The sequence below is a fragment of the Fundulus heteroclitus genome, chromosome 13 (assembly GCF_011125445.2).
Source record: "Fundulus heteroclitus isolate FHET01 chromosome 13, MU-UCD_Fhet_4.1, whole genome shotgun sequence".
Classification (NCBI taxonomy): domain Eukaryota; kingdom Metazoa; phylum Chordata; class Actinopteri; order Cyprinodontiformes; family Fundulidae; genus Fundulus; species Fundulus heteroclitus.
Genome location: NC_046373.1, coordinates 3,073,848 through 3,089,643, shown reverse-complemented (window position 1 = coordinate 3,089,643; position 15,796 = coordinate 3,073,848). Strand labels below are relative to the sequence as shown.

Below are 15,796 nucleotides of genomic sequence, written 5' to 3'. Positions count from 1 at the left end.
ACCTACTGTATTGTTCTCCCTCTTTTGAACTATCATGTATGTATTTACGTAACAAGCTCAGCCTTATACAGCCAGCGGGAGTATTTCCCCTTCGACAATAGAGCCGCGTCAAACTCATTCGTTTGCTGGCGACTCTTGTTTTTGCTGTGTCAGAGGCAGGCAATGAAGCACTTGGGCTATTTTGTATACTTTTACCAGGAGAGTTCCTCCTGCTGCTACTCACAAGACAATAAGACAATAATCATCATGACATTTGGTGCCTTTTTTTTTTTTTTTAAATGCAGATATTCTTACCTTCTTAGCTGGTAGTCGGTCTAGCGCAGCAGTCATTCGGTCTTGCAGACTTTTTTCCTGCTCCTTTGCGTGTTTTCGTTCTGGTTTTGTCAAATTTGCCGCTTCATAGATTGTGACGCATTTCTTGCAGTTTATATACAATACTGCAGAATTATCCTATTAGACTGCAAATTGGGGTTATTCTGTTCAAGATTTTATAAACGTCAAACTGCTCAGAGGGCTCCGGTATCATTCACGTGAGAAATGCGCTGATTACTTAGCTGTTTTAATACTTTAATAGATTGTGACATTTAATCTGGGGATTTTTTCGGGTACAGTTGAGTCGGTTTATTTAGTTTACTGTCAGTACAGAGTAAGTTGGAGGTGGGAATGGTGACTCATAGAGCAGAGGACAGCTGCACCCCAGGGCTTTTTGGTGGTTAACTGTTTCCTAGTGACCCGGTGTATCTGGTTTTCTGCCAGCCATGGATCACAGGGGCTCATGTGTCTAGTCAATAGGCTACTGCAGTATTTTTTAAATGGCAGCGAGATCAGATTTTGGCGTAGAGGTACTATGAAGAAGCTCAAGAGAAGATTAGTAATTTCCTGTGGCATTACTTTTCCATCCCAAATCAAAATACTGTGAAATTATATTGAAATATGTAAGAAATGATGTGTTTACAAATCATTTAATAATGACAATAGGTTTATGCTCATGCTAGAAAACCTGCTACAACTGAAAAAGCAGGACGTTAGAATATATTTGCACATGTTGGGTAAAATAGAGCCAATGTCAGTATTTATGTATGTCCGTTTAAGTGGAAATATTAATGGTACTTACTGCTTGGCTCTTGCATGGGTTTCCATACTTCTTTCAGTGCAAATGCTTGGTTTTTAAAAATGATGCTTAGAAAATCTCTAATAACTCTAAAGCACCTTTTAGCTGGACATGAGATATTTTAATTTTGTTTTCTACAGACTTTGTTTCCCTATTTGTGTGCAAAAGCTCCATTATTGCTTTACTGTTTTGGACTTTATTGGAAGATATTTATCATTATCAGTAACACTAGCTTGCAGCTCCTGGCAGCTCAGTTGGCGAAAGTCCATTGTTAACAATGAAAGAGGATTTTCTTCCTGTGGTAACTGTGGCTGAGACAGAGGGGCAGTGTGGAAGTTAATCCCTTAATCATCTTCTTAGCACAGTTTGGTAACTAGAGAGCCAAGTATACCCAGTGTAACCCGGTAGCTGCCAAACTGTGTTGCCTCTTGTGAAGACAAGCCGCAAGTCAGAATTATTGTGAAAATGGAAGGAAAACATCAGCGTCTTGCTTCTTTTAGTGCTAGTTTAGGCTTCCTTTTAACATTTTATAATGAATAAATCATCCGAGGTAAAGTTGCTTTGCAAAGACATGCACATTGTTTTATACTTTGAGGTTTAAATTGAAAATTTAAAACTGTGCTACGGTGTTATTTTGGCTGAAATTATGGGAAACAAATACCATAATTCATAAATGGGTTTAATAAATTATCTAAGTAAGCTTATTATTTATTTCTTTTTTCCCTCTTTTTCTGTAAATGCATTTGACTCAAACATGTATTTAAATACTCTTGTTTAGAAAGTCAATCCAGTTTTATTTCAATGGCACTATAAAAAGCCGTACAGGACCAAAGCAGTGTACATATTGAAAGACACAATAGGAATTAACTAAGAAATATAAAACAGGGCAAGGAACAATCATGCTGTACAAGGCATGTAAAACAATAAAGCTGGGTAAAAATCAGCGTCTCAAGTGGCGTCAAAGGCCAGAGCAAAGGGGTTAGTTTAGTTAAGAGGTCTTTCTGATTTGGAGTGATTGGTTATTCCACATTTTAGGATCTGAAACAGAAAAGGCACGGCCGTCTTTAAATCTACGCTTGGTCTGTGGGTCTGAGAGCTGCAGATCTACAAAACCTGAGAGAACCGGAGGGCGTAAAAGAAATAAAACAAATTCTTTGCCAGACTGATGAATTACTCTAAGCTTTTAGCCAATCACATTATTTTATTCAATAAATAAAATATAGCTGTCTAGACAACTAAAGTACTTCTATTATATTATGTTATATTATATGGTTCTACTTGGGGTTTTCCCCCCCAATGAAACAGGATCATTCAGAAACTTTAAAGATTTGATAATGACCCATTTTAACACTGCGCTTTCACTTGGCTTCTGGATTTTCTCTCCCAGGATTTCAGCCCACACAACACAGTGTCCATTTTTGCCCATTAGAAGGCCTTTCTGGCTCCTTCTGATTTGGCCAGCAGCCATGCTGTTTGCTTTGGCGGCATAATTTCCTTTGATAAGATGATGATTGGTGCTCATTCAGAGGAGGGAGTATGTAATCTGATATTAGCGGAGATTGTTTCCCATCTTATTATTCTGTCTGATTGATCTAGTTCTAGCCAGTGGCGGTTCTAGGCCAAATTTACCAGGGGGGCCAAGGTGGGGCCAGTGTTTTTTCACAGGGGCACAAAAAAAATTTAAAAAACAATAAAATGGCAATATTTAACTGTGTAATAATATTAAGTGTGCCACTTGTGGCTCTGTAACTGCAGGTTTCTGACCTCTGATCTAGCAGTTGAAAACTTTTCCCCGAGATCAATACAGCTAAAGCTAAACGTGAAACATCTTACGTTTTAAATTCTTTTTAGAGTAAAATTGTATAGGTAAAAAATATTTTTCAAAGTGACCAATCAGTTATGGTTTCATTCCCATTGCAAATAATTGAGAAGTGTGTTTAATATCATGTCTTTAGTACAGGGGCCGTAACAGGGGCCAGGACTATTTCTACAGGGGCATGAGCCCCTGTTGGCCCCTGTCTAGAACCGCCCCTGGTTCTAGCCCTTTGGTTCCTTTTCAGGTCTCTTTTTTTATTTTTTATTTTGAATGGGTCCAGTCGCTCGTTTGTTTTTCTAGCATTGCCACAACAGTATTAAAATGTGTAGTTCAAAAAATAAAATGCTGAGATTGATCAGAACTAAACCAGATAGTCCCACGCTGTATAGAGATTTATTAAAATGCAGTTTTTGATCTGTGAAACTATCAGTCTGTTTGTGAACACACAGTTTTTAAGTGCTTTGTTGGCATTAGCACCACCCTGCATGGGATCCTGCTTGAAAACTGAAGAAAGTCTTGAGAAAGTCAGACCTGGACTGGATTATTCTGATCATCATGCTTGACCTAAATTCTCCTCCTTTTTTAAGTTTGAATTGTGTAGCAAGCATCCAACAAAGCATCGCGGTTCTGCAGTTAGAAAAGTCCTTACAACACACGGGAGGGCATTTAAAGGAAGAAATACAAAGACTGCATTAGGAGATGTGATAAAACAGGGTCTTGTTCTCGGCTTTACTCTTTATTTGTGCCTCTCTAAGTTGAAAGCCATTGTATGTTGTCAGTGTTGCAATCCCCCCTGGACTTGCTTCATACAGGAAAGAGTACTTGTCAAATCAATATTTTAAAACGAAGAAGCTCCTAGCTGGTTTCCCAACCTTTAAGGAGGACAAGGCAGCAGCTATTTAGTGAAATCCACATTGTGTTTCGCAGTGAGAAAGTGAACATGCCAGGTAACTTTTTGTTTTATTAAAATGCAGTCTGAAAGGAAAAACAATTATTCTTTTGAGGTGATTTTTAGAACATTTTAAAACACCTGCTGGCGGACACTGAACCTTTTTTTTGTATAAGCGGTGCATACTCAGTGGTGCATACTCTATGTTGCCAAAAGTATTTAATCACCCCCAAATAGCAGAATTCAGGTAGTCCAGTTACTCCTATAATCACAGGTGTATAAACTCCAGCTTATAGGTACAACAACTGTTTCTGCAGATGTGAGAGTAGGTGGCTCTCAGAAGCCCAGTGAATTCCAGCTTATTCAGTGATTGGATGCAACCAGATATGTAATAGACCGGAGTAGAATTTATTGTCATTGTTTCACACAATGGAAAAAGTTCAAGTCGTCAATATATCTAAATATAAATGAATGATACATTTGACAAACACACTAGTCATAAAATCTACTTACTACTAAGTTTTCCACACTCAAATGTTAGGGGGTATTATAACAAAGTTGAAGCAATTGGGAAAGACTTAAACTTGGGCGTGAATTGGTAGGTGATGTAAAATCACAGAGTGGGGTCAGCAGACGCATATAGTCCTTAGCTACAGACCTCCAAACTCAATGTGGCCCTCAGATTAGGTTAAAAATGATGTATAGAGAGCTGCTTTCAATCAGATTCCATGTGCATAGCCGCTGAATCCTGCAGTGCAAAGCGTCGGATGCAGTGGTGAAAGGTGCTCTAGTAGTGGAGATGCGGTCTCTGGAGTGATGAATCACGCCTCTCTGGGGGACATTTCAATGGACGAGTCAAAAGAACAGCACTTGCATGGTTACACTTGCATCCAACCGCTGCACCAAAAGGTGAATTCTGGTGCATAGGTTGGGTTATTGTGTGAGGAATGGGCCCCATAGTTTCAGTCTAAGGAACCCCTTAATGCTTCAGCATTCCAAGAAGTTTTGGACAATTTCATGCTCCCTATTTTGTGGGATCTGTTTGGGGATAAACCCCTTCCTGTTCCAACATGGCTGAACACCAGTGCACAAAGCAAGGTTAATAAAGACGTCGATGGGCAGGTTTGGTGTAGAACTTGCGTACCCTGACCTCCATTCTTTTAACCTGACTCCGCCAGATGGATTTGCTCCGCATATCCATCTTGAAACCTTCCGTTGAAGTAATTTTGGGAAGGGACGAAAATACTGGTTAGCTGATTGGCCTATGTTGGTGATAGATGGGCCAAATAAACCAATCAGATCAACGAAGCATATGACGTACTAACAGCGACGACGAAAACACAACCACAAGCTCTTGCCGAAACCAGTCGGGAGAAGAGCAAAAACATCTTTTCCTCTGAGAAAAGTCTCCAGAGCAGTGTTTGGCTCTTCTTTCAGTGAAGAAATACTCTGTATTTCCGATAAAACTTGCTCGATAGCCACGCTAACACTAGTTTCATCGGCTGAAGCCGCCATGTTCTTTAGACTGAACTGTCTTTAGACTGAACACCTTAACCCGCCTCAAAGCCAACGCTGATTGGACGTTCGTTTGGTGAACTGCTCCAAATTTTCTTTAACGGAAAGTAGCCAGACTGATCTGCAAGTGAAACCTTAAAAGCTCGCGAGATCAGGATGGTCTCACGAGGCTACCATTCTTTAGGAGGAATTAGAATAAAGGTTACAAGCTAGGCATTCTCGTCCAGCAGCAGTGTCTGACCTTAAATTTGTGCTTCTTTAAGAGTGATTTAAATAAAAGATCATACACTTTCCCAAACCTTGTGTTGATCAGTTTGCTGAAATGCTACACTGACATCATATTTACCCTCTGGATGGGACTCATTCATAATTCAATTCACTACATGGTTCAATCCACTTTCTGTTTCTCGTGCACAGACAAAACTTAAAGAAAAAGTGGTTTTCCCGCCTTATTAACATGCCGCTTCACTTGAAATTCAATCACTAGTGTTAGTCGCTGCGCCACTCACTCAGACGCTACATTACACCATCAACAAAGTTGCTGAAAGTGGATTAAGGATTGGTTGGATCAACACAATGATGTACACTGCCTTTGATGAAGGTTGATCAGCTGTCTGTACCAAAATAGGCCACAATTTTCAAACATTTAGCTGTGTGTGCCACACTGATTGCCGGGGATCAGCTGATGGAAGACCAACAACAGCTGTTGGCAGTTCAGTTTTATCTGGGACTCTGATGTTGGTCATTTTTAAAAGCCTTGACACCTTGCATTAGATAGGGACATCGCTAATGTTTTATTAAATCTTTTTTCTGATGTGTGTTTTTATTTCTTCTGACACTAACGTATGTCTCGTTTCTTTTTTCTAGTCCTCTGTGCAAAGAACCTGGCGAAGAAAGACTTCTTTCGTAAGTAAAGACTTCGTGAAGCTATTTTGATCCCAATGTTTTACTTGTTCTTTTAAATGAAAATCTTATTTGAGAGGAAATTTTTGCTGCTTTTTAAGCCTTTAACGCTTTTAAGGAGGTGGTAAAAATGCAAATGTATGTGCATTTGAAGTCTGGAAGGAAAGCATCAAGATAAGATTTTTGAAATGTACGATTGTGTATGGTTAACAATTGTGTTGTGTTTTTTAATTCTTAGACATTTTCAGAAATACCTTTTGTGTTAGTAATTATAATATTTGTCACGGTTAAATTGGTTTAAAAGGTAATTTGTTTATTTTCATTGCTGAACAAATTTTTATTTCATTTGGTAGTTATTCAGTTGAGTGTCCCACCGAGAACATTTGTTTTGTCTGCGTAACCATATACACAGGACCAAATACTTAGGGTGTTTCCACTTCTCCTTATGAGTAGCTAAACAAGCTTAACACGTGAGAAGTATTTGTGTCCAGACGCACACAAAGTTTTTTTTTTTTTCACCCAAGCTACCCATGCACTCATGCATCATCGAACCATCAAAAAAGGCTGTCCTATCACATTTCTAGCTTAACCGGTTATTAATTCCCCACATATGGTCATATTTTGACAACCTGTGTTGGCTGTGTAAATGTCTCACACACCAAACAAAATAGTTTGTGAGAAAACGCTCCTCTGAAAACAGTGTTTGAATCATCTTCTCAAATATTTAAATTTCTCTGGCTCTGTAAAAACTAGAAACATTGAGTTGAATTGAAGTTTATTGCAAATATAAGTTAATTTAATGACCTATAAAAACCTATAAAACTGTTTTTATTGTAAACCAGATTTTACCCTCATATTAGGAAATGCGTAACAACATTATTGGGATGATATCATCATCTAATTTGCATATTTATTCATACATTTGTGACCCAGGCTGTAGGAGAACTTTTGAGGAGACAAAAAAAAATATAAAAATAGGGGTTCAATGTGTGTGGAACCAAAATTGACCTTTTTAAAATGATTTATGAATTTAAATACACTGCCTGAATCCACACTAAACTGTACCAAAAAGACAGATATCAGAGCCACACAACGAAACGAGATTAAGTGATTGAAGCTGTGTGTGAATCAAATTGACTTTACACTTAGACAAGATTATTTGTCATTTTGTAAGCACAGTGTACAGAACGAAATATTGTTGCATACAGCTTGTAAATTGCAGTAAAATTAAATTACAGTATAAGGTGCAGCAGTTATTTAAAGCAGTGAAAAAATTCAGAACTGTTTTAGTGCAACAGTTTCGCAGACAAAAACTTTAAAAACTACATTTACGCGATGAGGCAGCTGTGGTGTGCCTGTGAGACAGCGCTGAGGGAAGAAGGAACCCTCATAGCAGTACAGTGACTCCAGAACGACTGGTGCTTTTGGCAAAGTCGCCATTAAAACAGAAAAAGTTGCTAAATATAGCAACAAAGACGCTAAAAGGGCGTCACTGGACTGTCCACTCTGGTTTTCCTTCCCTCCTGAGAGCAGTGCACACCATAGTAGTCCCTAATAGCTTTGCAGTCAGACAGGAAGGAGTACACTGTGTTGGTTTTTCAAAATAAAGTACATCTTAACATTTCATTATATTTAAATTCATTTCAAACTCGGATTATGTTTAGTATAAGTGCGCAAATATAGGCTATACATAATATGGGGTAATGTGTTAAAACGATATGTAGCGGAAAACTGTTCTTCAGACTCCAACGTTAAAAAGCAAACTAACATTTATTTGATAGCGGGAGAAAGATCCCAATATAATAATTTGTTTTGAACAAAGCCACAGGTGCCACAATAACCAATTCCTATAAAAGTAAATGAAGATTTTTTTTATAATACATTTTCTCCTAATTTTAGGTCAGCCAGAATATTAGGAACATTTACTTGTATATGACTGCCTGATTTCCTCGGTTATAAATGTGACATGACACATCGGCCCCTTACTCTTAGGCACTCTTCAAAATTAATAGGCTTGATGAATAAAAAATGTAAAACAACTGCCGCTGTTAGAAACTGGGCTGCACAAGGATTCAAGTTCTTCTTGCTACCAGGCATAGTGAGCAAGATGGTAAGACAGGTAATAAACAAAAACAAATAATCAGCCATACATGTGCGTATTTATTTTTTTTTGATAGATATCGGACAGACACTGGTAAATCTGAAAGTCCTACTATGGGTCATGGTGGTTTCCTCCTTGAAAAGGCTGTAGGCAACCTAACAAGGTTTGTTTGCTTGCTAAATAAACCTGGTTTCATTCTGCTTAATCCCACCTTTGCAGGGTTGCCAGATCCTTTTGCTAAAGTGGTAGTGGATGGTTCTGGACAGTGCCACTCAACAGATACTGTGAGAAATACTCTGGATCCAAAGTGGAATCAACATTATGATCTGTAAGTACTGAGACATAAAGTTTTGTTGTTTTTGATTTTCCTGAATGTATGTTTGTCATCTTGAAAGATTTTTTTCTTTTGTTCATTTCATTGCTGATCAGTATTGAGAGTATTAAGTGTTCCCATAGTAAAAACTGGAGCTGCACTCATCACACATTTGGTCTAATTCTGATTTCTCTTTAGTTAATTGCAAATAACATTTACTTTTTTTCTGTTTTCTGCACAAATTATAAACTAAAGATTGTAATATAATGTGTATTCTAAAATTAAATGATTATTTTCTCAAAACTAGAATTAGAGCTTTCTTTCTCTGCATCACTGAAAAACCAGAAATACAGTAAAATAGTCCAGGTTGTGGGTGAATGCGACCTATAAATAAAACCCAGCTAAGAAGAATGGCAGTGTATGTCATTTATATAGTCATAAAACAGATTACAGCTCAGTAACCTTTATTATTTTTTTACACCTAAAGATGATTACACCTTATAACAAGAAGACAACAAAATAACTTTTTTTTCTACACTATCATTTCAGCTATTTTAGTTCCTATTCTGATGGTATTAGTTCTATCTAGGAACCACATGTGATTTGTAAGTGTTGTGGAGATTGTCTGTGTTGTTAATCCCGTGCAAATCATCCATGTCAGTAATATGTAAAGTAAAAATTCCCCTGCAAATTACCTGCTATATTTTGGTGAACTCCGAGGTCCTGTAACAATACTAATCCAATTTGAATAGGCATCGCTGTGCTTTATAGTGAAATGGGCGGGATCCGATATGTAATTAGGCGGTTTTTGTTTCCTGCGCACATTTTTATTTGCTTTTGGTGAAGAATGGAGGCTTCATTGGAATGTTTAGAAAACCTTTTGGGTATTCCCTGCAAGCAATGTAACCTTTTTGCAAGCATCCCATTCCCATTTTGCCCCTTCTTACTTTTTTAATCTTCCCTCAGTTACAGCTATCTAATCGTTGCTGTGATTTTCATTGAATAATTTAAAAAAACATCTTCATTCGGCTAGTCACCCATCAGGGTCTGCTCTATTTGCTGTCGGCTGTTTTTTTTTTTCTCTCTCTCTCTCTCAGAGCATCCCTCATAAAAACGTTTTTTAGCGACCCATTCTTGGTAAACTAAAGCAATTTTGACCAGAAAAGAATCTTAAGAGAAACTTGGAAAATCATTTCCAGGTTTTAAATGGCAAGAATCCGAAGAATAGTGTATTATTAATGTAGGTATGCCTAGCTGGTATTTTTTTATTTGACCTTTCGAAAAAAAGGTTTTAATGAAATGGTCTTATGCAGTTATTTTAAATGTGGTAAACTGTTAAATCTAAAACCTAAAATATACTCTACAGACTGCAGAAGGTCATGTGTCAGTCGACAAACTGAAACCGAGTCAAATGGTTTAGCCCTATTGTTTCTTTGTTCTATGACCAGTGTCTCAGGAATGAAGAATCAGATGCCTCTTTTCTGTGCCAAAGAAACACCCTTCTATAAACCTAGCGAGCTGTTTTACGCGAAAGAAGGACATCTTCTTAGAAACATTTCAGACATTCCACACCTCTGATCTTGCATAAGGCATGGTGTATTCAGAGGAAATAATCTGGATATGTGGATACGTCTGTTTTTATTCCTCAAAACCCGATCTCACATTGGAAATTAGTTTGGAAAAATGTTTGGCAGTAGACACTTTTATTTTGGTCTCTTGTTTGTGTTTTATGTTCCAATGGTTCACTCAGTAAAAAAAATGAAAAAGGGCCATTTCACCACTTGTTTGTGCTCTAAACAACTCTAAACTTGGGCTGATCTGGACCAGTGGTTCCTAAACTGGGTCTAAAATACCAAACTAATCACTAAAATATCTGCCATTTTAAAAATTTTTGCAAATGAAAGAAAGACTTCACAGATGACAAACTACCGTCAAGAATATCCTTTAGTCTAGGATATGCCAGGTGTGAAAGATATATTTTCTATGTATCTTTCACACCCCAAAAAATAAATTAATTTTTTTAAAGTTGTTGTAGAACCGACAGAATATACCCAACTACTATTTAATCCAGTTTTACGGTTAATATTTTGTTCTTAAATGTCCAGAATCTTGTGATTCAGAAGAAATGTAGATATGTGTCGGGAAAATATGGATTGTTGGGGGAAAAAAAATTATAAAAAATTTGTAGGGACCCTGAAAGCAGGACGTGAGAGGAAAATATATCAAAAAGTTCAAATGTCTGCTTATGAAATGTCTAGAAAAAGAATATTATGAGGTAAATGCCACCTGTGTATATGCAAATTAGCCATATGCTAATGACCTTTATGTTGATCGTAGAAAATGTTGCTAGGTTGTTTTTAAAGGGCGGACTTTCTCAGCACACACTTTCTTTTTGAAATGTTTCTTTCAACCTCCAATCTCCACCCTCTTTACATAATCATCGTCCCCCCACTTGGCTCCCCACCCTCTCGTTTTCCCCACAAGCGACCCTTGGCCTCTTCCTCTGGTTCAGGAAATGGCTAACATGCCACAGAAAGCAGATGGGAGTGTGGGCTTGGCAGATTGCCTTCTCGCCACACCCCCATCAGCAACCTCCAACTTTAGGCAGTGGAATCTATTTCCAAATGCCACGGATACTTATGGCCTTTACTGTATTATAAATACCCTGCAAAAATGTATACATATCATCCTTTATTTACAGTATCTTATATTGTTTGCAAAATAAAGTGTATGCTCTGTAATGTAAATGTCCTTGTTAAATCTGAGTTAATATAAATTATTTAGTTTGGTGTCATGGTTGTCCTCTTGTTTCCAGCTCTTTTTAGCACATTCATTATTATTGGTTAGAATATGTTGTACGTTGCATCTGTACTAGGGCTGAGTGAAATGGCTTAAAATAAAATCTCAGATTTTATTATTTGCATTAATTAAGAAATTATTTTAAAAACTTGCTTTTATGTCATGCATTTCAAGTTCAAAGTGCCACTAAACACAAGCTGTGAAAACAAGATGGCGGCCCTGCCAAACAAGATAAATATAACAAAATGTTTGCTGCTAGTGTTATTATACACAATGAGCCAGGAACAGAGGTCACTTATGTAACTTCAAACTTTAAAAAATAAGTAAATGAGTAAATTAGCTTCTCGTATTGTGGTTAAAAAACAAACTGTTATCCGAGTCATTGCAACAGCAAATGGGCCTAAATCGGAAGCAACTGGACTTTCGTTCAGTTCTTTCTAAAAATATTTCAAGTCTTTTCTATTGTAAAACAAAGTTTCCTCTTTAAAACATTTTCACAATATATTTCCTAAACTTATATTCAGCATTGCATGCTATTCTCCTTAATAAAGCCCAATGTGTGCTTTGGCAAAATAAAATTTGATTTTCCAAAAATTAAATATTAAAAAATTGTAAATTTGATTAGATTGATTTATCGCCCAGCCCTAATCTGTACATACCTTGACCTTTTGTAAACATCCACTGAGGATAAAATTGGATCAATCCCCATGACTGAAACATTAAACATAGTCTCTTGCCACATATGGCTTTAATAAGATATACCAACAATATTAGTGTAATCATTGTGAAGTGGAAGGGCAATTATACAAGGTGTGCATGTTTTCCCAACTAATAGAAACTTTGAAATGGTGTCTTGCATTTGTACTCAGCCCCACTAAGCTTTTGAGCTCCTTCCCTGTCTGAAGTTTGAGACTCTGTTTCTGGAAGGCCTCCTAGGCTACGATGGAACAGCAGGCAATGCTACCCAAATCCAGCTCCGATCTTTTCACGATAACTGATCGTTTTAATAGCAAGTGCAGTCTAAAGGGTCATCTTGTATTTCATCTGTCTTTTACGTCACTGTCCTGGTTCTCACTACACATCCACACAGAGTTCTCTACAGCAGTAGCAGTCACTGCTTCACAAAAGACCGTTGTTAATAGCTGTGCTTTTTTTCCCCTTATCTTCATCTTGTCTTAATATTTGTGCTCAATAACTTCATAACCCAGACACCAGTATCCTCAATTAAGCTTTTTATTGAACACTTTTAATTAGTAGAAAGAATGAGTGAAAACAAAAAAATGTGGATTTCAGCAAAAACATCTGAATCGAGCATGACGACATGCAGGGTGAATGGTAGCCTTATTTAGGTCTCTCTTTCTCTTTCTTTTTTGTCATTCTTTCATAAGAAATTGTGAAATCTATGTCCAATCGTTGTTCTATTAAGTGGTTCTCCTACCTCACCTGTTGATCTCCTTAATTATCAGCTAATTCTCTGACTAATGTTCTCTTTTCTGTGGATGCCCATCTCTTCGGGCAGTATGGAGATGTGCCACGCTTTTCCCATTTTCAGTAGGACTGAAAGGTGCTCCATGAGATGCTCAAAGCGTGGAATAGTGTTGTTGTTGTTGTTGTTTTTTTTTTTTTTTTACCCAACCCTGGTTTCTCCTCAACTGTCTCCCTGACCCGTCTGGTGGGTTTCTCGGTCTTCATGATCCCGTTTCGTCGTCGTCACTCCTTGCAGCTTCTTTAGTTCAAAAGTGAGTTATCTCCAAGCACCGTTTGGCAGCGGATAAACCTCTTTGCAACTTGTAATAAAGTCTGGCATGAAAGAGAATGTTAACACAAGGCAAACAGTGAGCTCATTGTCTGGAATAGGGCGTAATTTTGGTTGTGTGATCTGGATTGTTTTGCCTACGAGAAGCTTAGTTGATGCAGATGTGTGTATTTGATCCAGACGAGGCTCTTCGTAAAGTCAAGGGAGCCGTTTACTCATGAGAAGGGGAGGAGGAATTAAAATTCAGTTGCTGGTATAGTTTAACCATCAGTAGAAAGGGAAAGGAAAAATACTTTTATTGATGTGCCTTCAATATAGACAATTAGAATATAGCTATTAATTGGTGTGAATTATGTACACTATTATAGTCACAGATCATAAAAAGTAAGGATTCAAGTTTAGGACTGCATACAACATTGTTGCAATACCAATTTGCACAATTTTGTTATGATTATTTTGGAGTGTAATCATTTCTGGGTGATATATTTCAGGTATTTCACATGTTGCTTACCAATAATATATTTAACCTGTTGGATTGAGTCTCATGGTCTGATGTAAATTAGAGTCCAAAATATTAAATGTTTCAGAGTCCTGGAGTTGCACAAGAGACACAGGAGTTGGTAAGGAAAATATGGATTTATTGCAGTTGTTATTTTCATCACGATATTAGGGCAATAGCGTTTTTAATGCTGTGGAGCCCCAACTGATTGCATCATAAAATATTTAAAATCTTGACAGCTCATTTTTCAGACTGCCTTGTATATTTCTTTGCAAGAAAAAGTTTTTTTAAGCCCTGAAATTTTGTTTGTTTTGAAATCCTAATCTGCATTTGCATCAACCGTCTTTTCCACCTCGTCCCCTCGGTGTCCACAAACTAGAGACGCACCGATCCGATACCCGGATCCGATATCTGATCCGATATTGACTAATCGGCTGGATCAGATATCGGATGATTGATGCCGATCCACCATTCCGTTCCCGTCATTTTTTTTTTTAGTAATATCATACAGCTATTCAGATATCAACAATGCAACAAGAACTAAAGCGTCTTGAACAAGGCTGTTTCAGCAGGAGTTCATCAAACACCATGGAGGGTATCATGTTGGGAGGGAAAATACAGTAATTTGGACTTGTTTTCAAAATATATTCAAAATAAGAAAAAACACCAAAATCCATACTACATCAAAAATGAGCCCCTTCAAAAAAAAAAAAAATAAGATGGGAATGGAAACTCTCATCAAATGTAAATGAAAATTAAGTGTTTTTAGTTTGAATGCTTTAGTTTGAAAGCTTGTTTTTCTGTGTACCAGAACTTTATATGGTTTGATCCGTTTATGTGGAAAACCCCTCTCACTCAGCCCGACTTTGAGGGTAATCTAGAGTTTGCATCCTGCTAGACTATAATTACATTCATGTCAGCAAAAGTGTGAAAGTGCATTTGAACGCAGTGTGAAATGTGTGTTTACTGCAAGAGCTGTCTCTGCCCCAGACAGCGGTAGAGATCATCGTAGGGACTTCCTCTGTTCTTCAACCGCGACGAGACAGGCCTCAGCCCTGCAAACTCTGCACACAAATTAGTAAAATCTTTAAACTCCGCAGGAAGAGTTGCAAGAGAAATTCAAGGCTTTGTTTTTTGTCTGTTTTGTATATATAGAAGTTTTAATGGGTGGTTTTAGCATCTCAGACTGATGTCATGTGAGCTGAAGAAATTTGCCTCTAATGGTTATTTTTAGACACGTATGAATACAGTTTTGTTTGTCGTTTATGATATTACGGACGTTAGTATTCGAGTCTACGACATCAGCAAACCTCTTCTTTGATGTCTTTTCTCTGTCTCACTTTGCTTCGCCGCCAGTTACATCGGAAAGTCGGACTCTATCACGATCAGCGTCTGGAACCACAAGAAGATCCACAAAAAGCAGGGCGCGGGGTTCCTCGGCTGCGTCCGGCTCCTGTCCAACACCATCAACAGACTCAAAGACACGGGCTGTGAGTACCTGTCTGCGTTGCTGTCTGCATTTGTGTCACTGAGCATTCCCTGAAATTAGGTCACCGGCGTCTGGTCTCTTTGTATCCTTTCTGCATGCTTGGCCTGGTCTCTATTCTAAGATACTTGTCAGACCTGTTAGATAAAGGGCTGGTTGGAGGCTCCTTGGAGTTGCACAGCAATTATGTGGTTTAGTGAGCTATTTTAAACATTGTTGCTATATATCCCCCCATTCAGCTCATCACAAATGGGCAAATCTGTGGGTTAGACCAAGTGTCTCCAAAATGCAGACAAAAGGTGTCTTTCAGCTAAGGGGATCTTTTAGCTATTTAATAGCTTTTACAATTTTGCCACTCACAAAACTTCTTCGATGTATGTTTGTCTGCATCATACATCTTATATCTGCGTCTCAACCAATACCTACAGGTAATTTCAGAGCAAAGCAATGTGCTGTCATGAAATTGAATGATCAGCTAAAGTGCTGGTTATGTCACACTTTTGCAGTTTGGATTGTTTTGTTTGTGGGTACAAAAAGAAGAGGGCGTTTTGGTTAATTTATTGAATGATTTCTTATTTAATCAAATATTTAAATTACATATTTTTGAT

General features: G+C 37.7%; 1 protein-coding gene across 3 annotated transcripts in view; it reads left to right on the top strand.

Moving 5' to 3' along the window:
- The window catches only part of LOC105934269 (E3 ubiquitin-protein ligase SMURF2), a 78,833-nt gene that overhangs the window by 21,747 nt on the left and 41,290 nt on the right, over window positions 1-15,796 (top strand). For all 3 annotated transcript variants that reach the window (XM_012874177.3, XM_012874176.3, XM_012874175.3), the window contains exons 2-4: window positions 6,199-6,237; window positions 8,555-8,663; window positions 15,059-15,192. In XM_012874177.3, coding sequence (XP_012729631.1) covers window positions 6,199-6,237; window positions 8,555-8,663; window positions 15,059-15,192 — 282 coding nt within the window. The remainder of the gene's footprint in view (window positions 1-6,198; window positions 6,238-8,554; window positions 8,664-15,058; window positions 15,193-15,796) is intronic.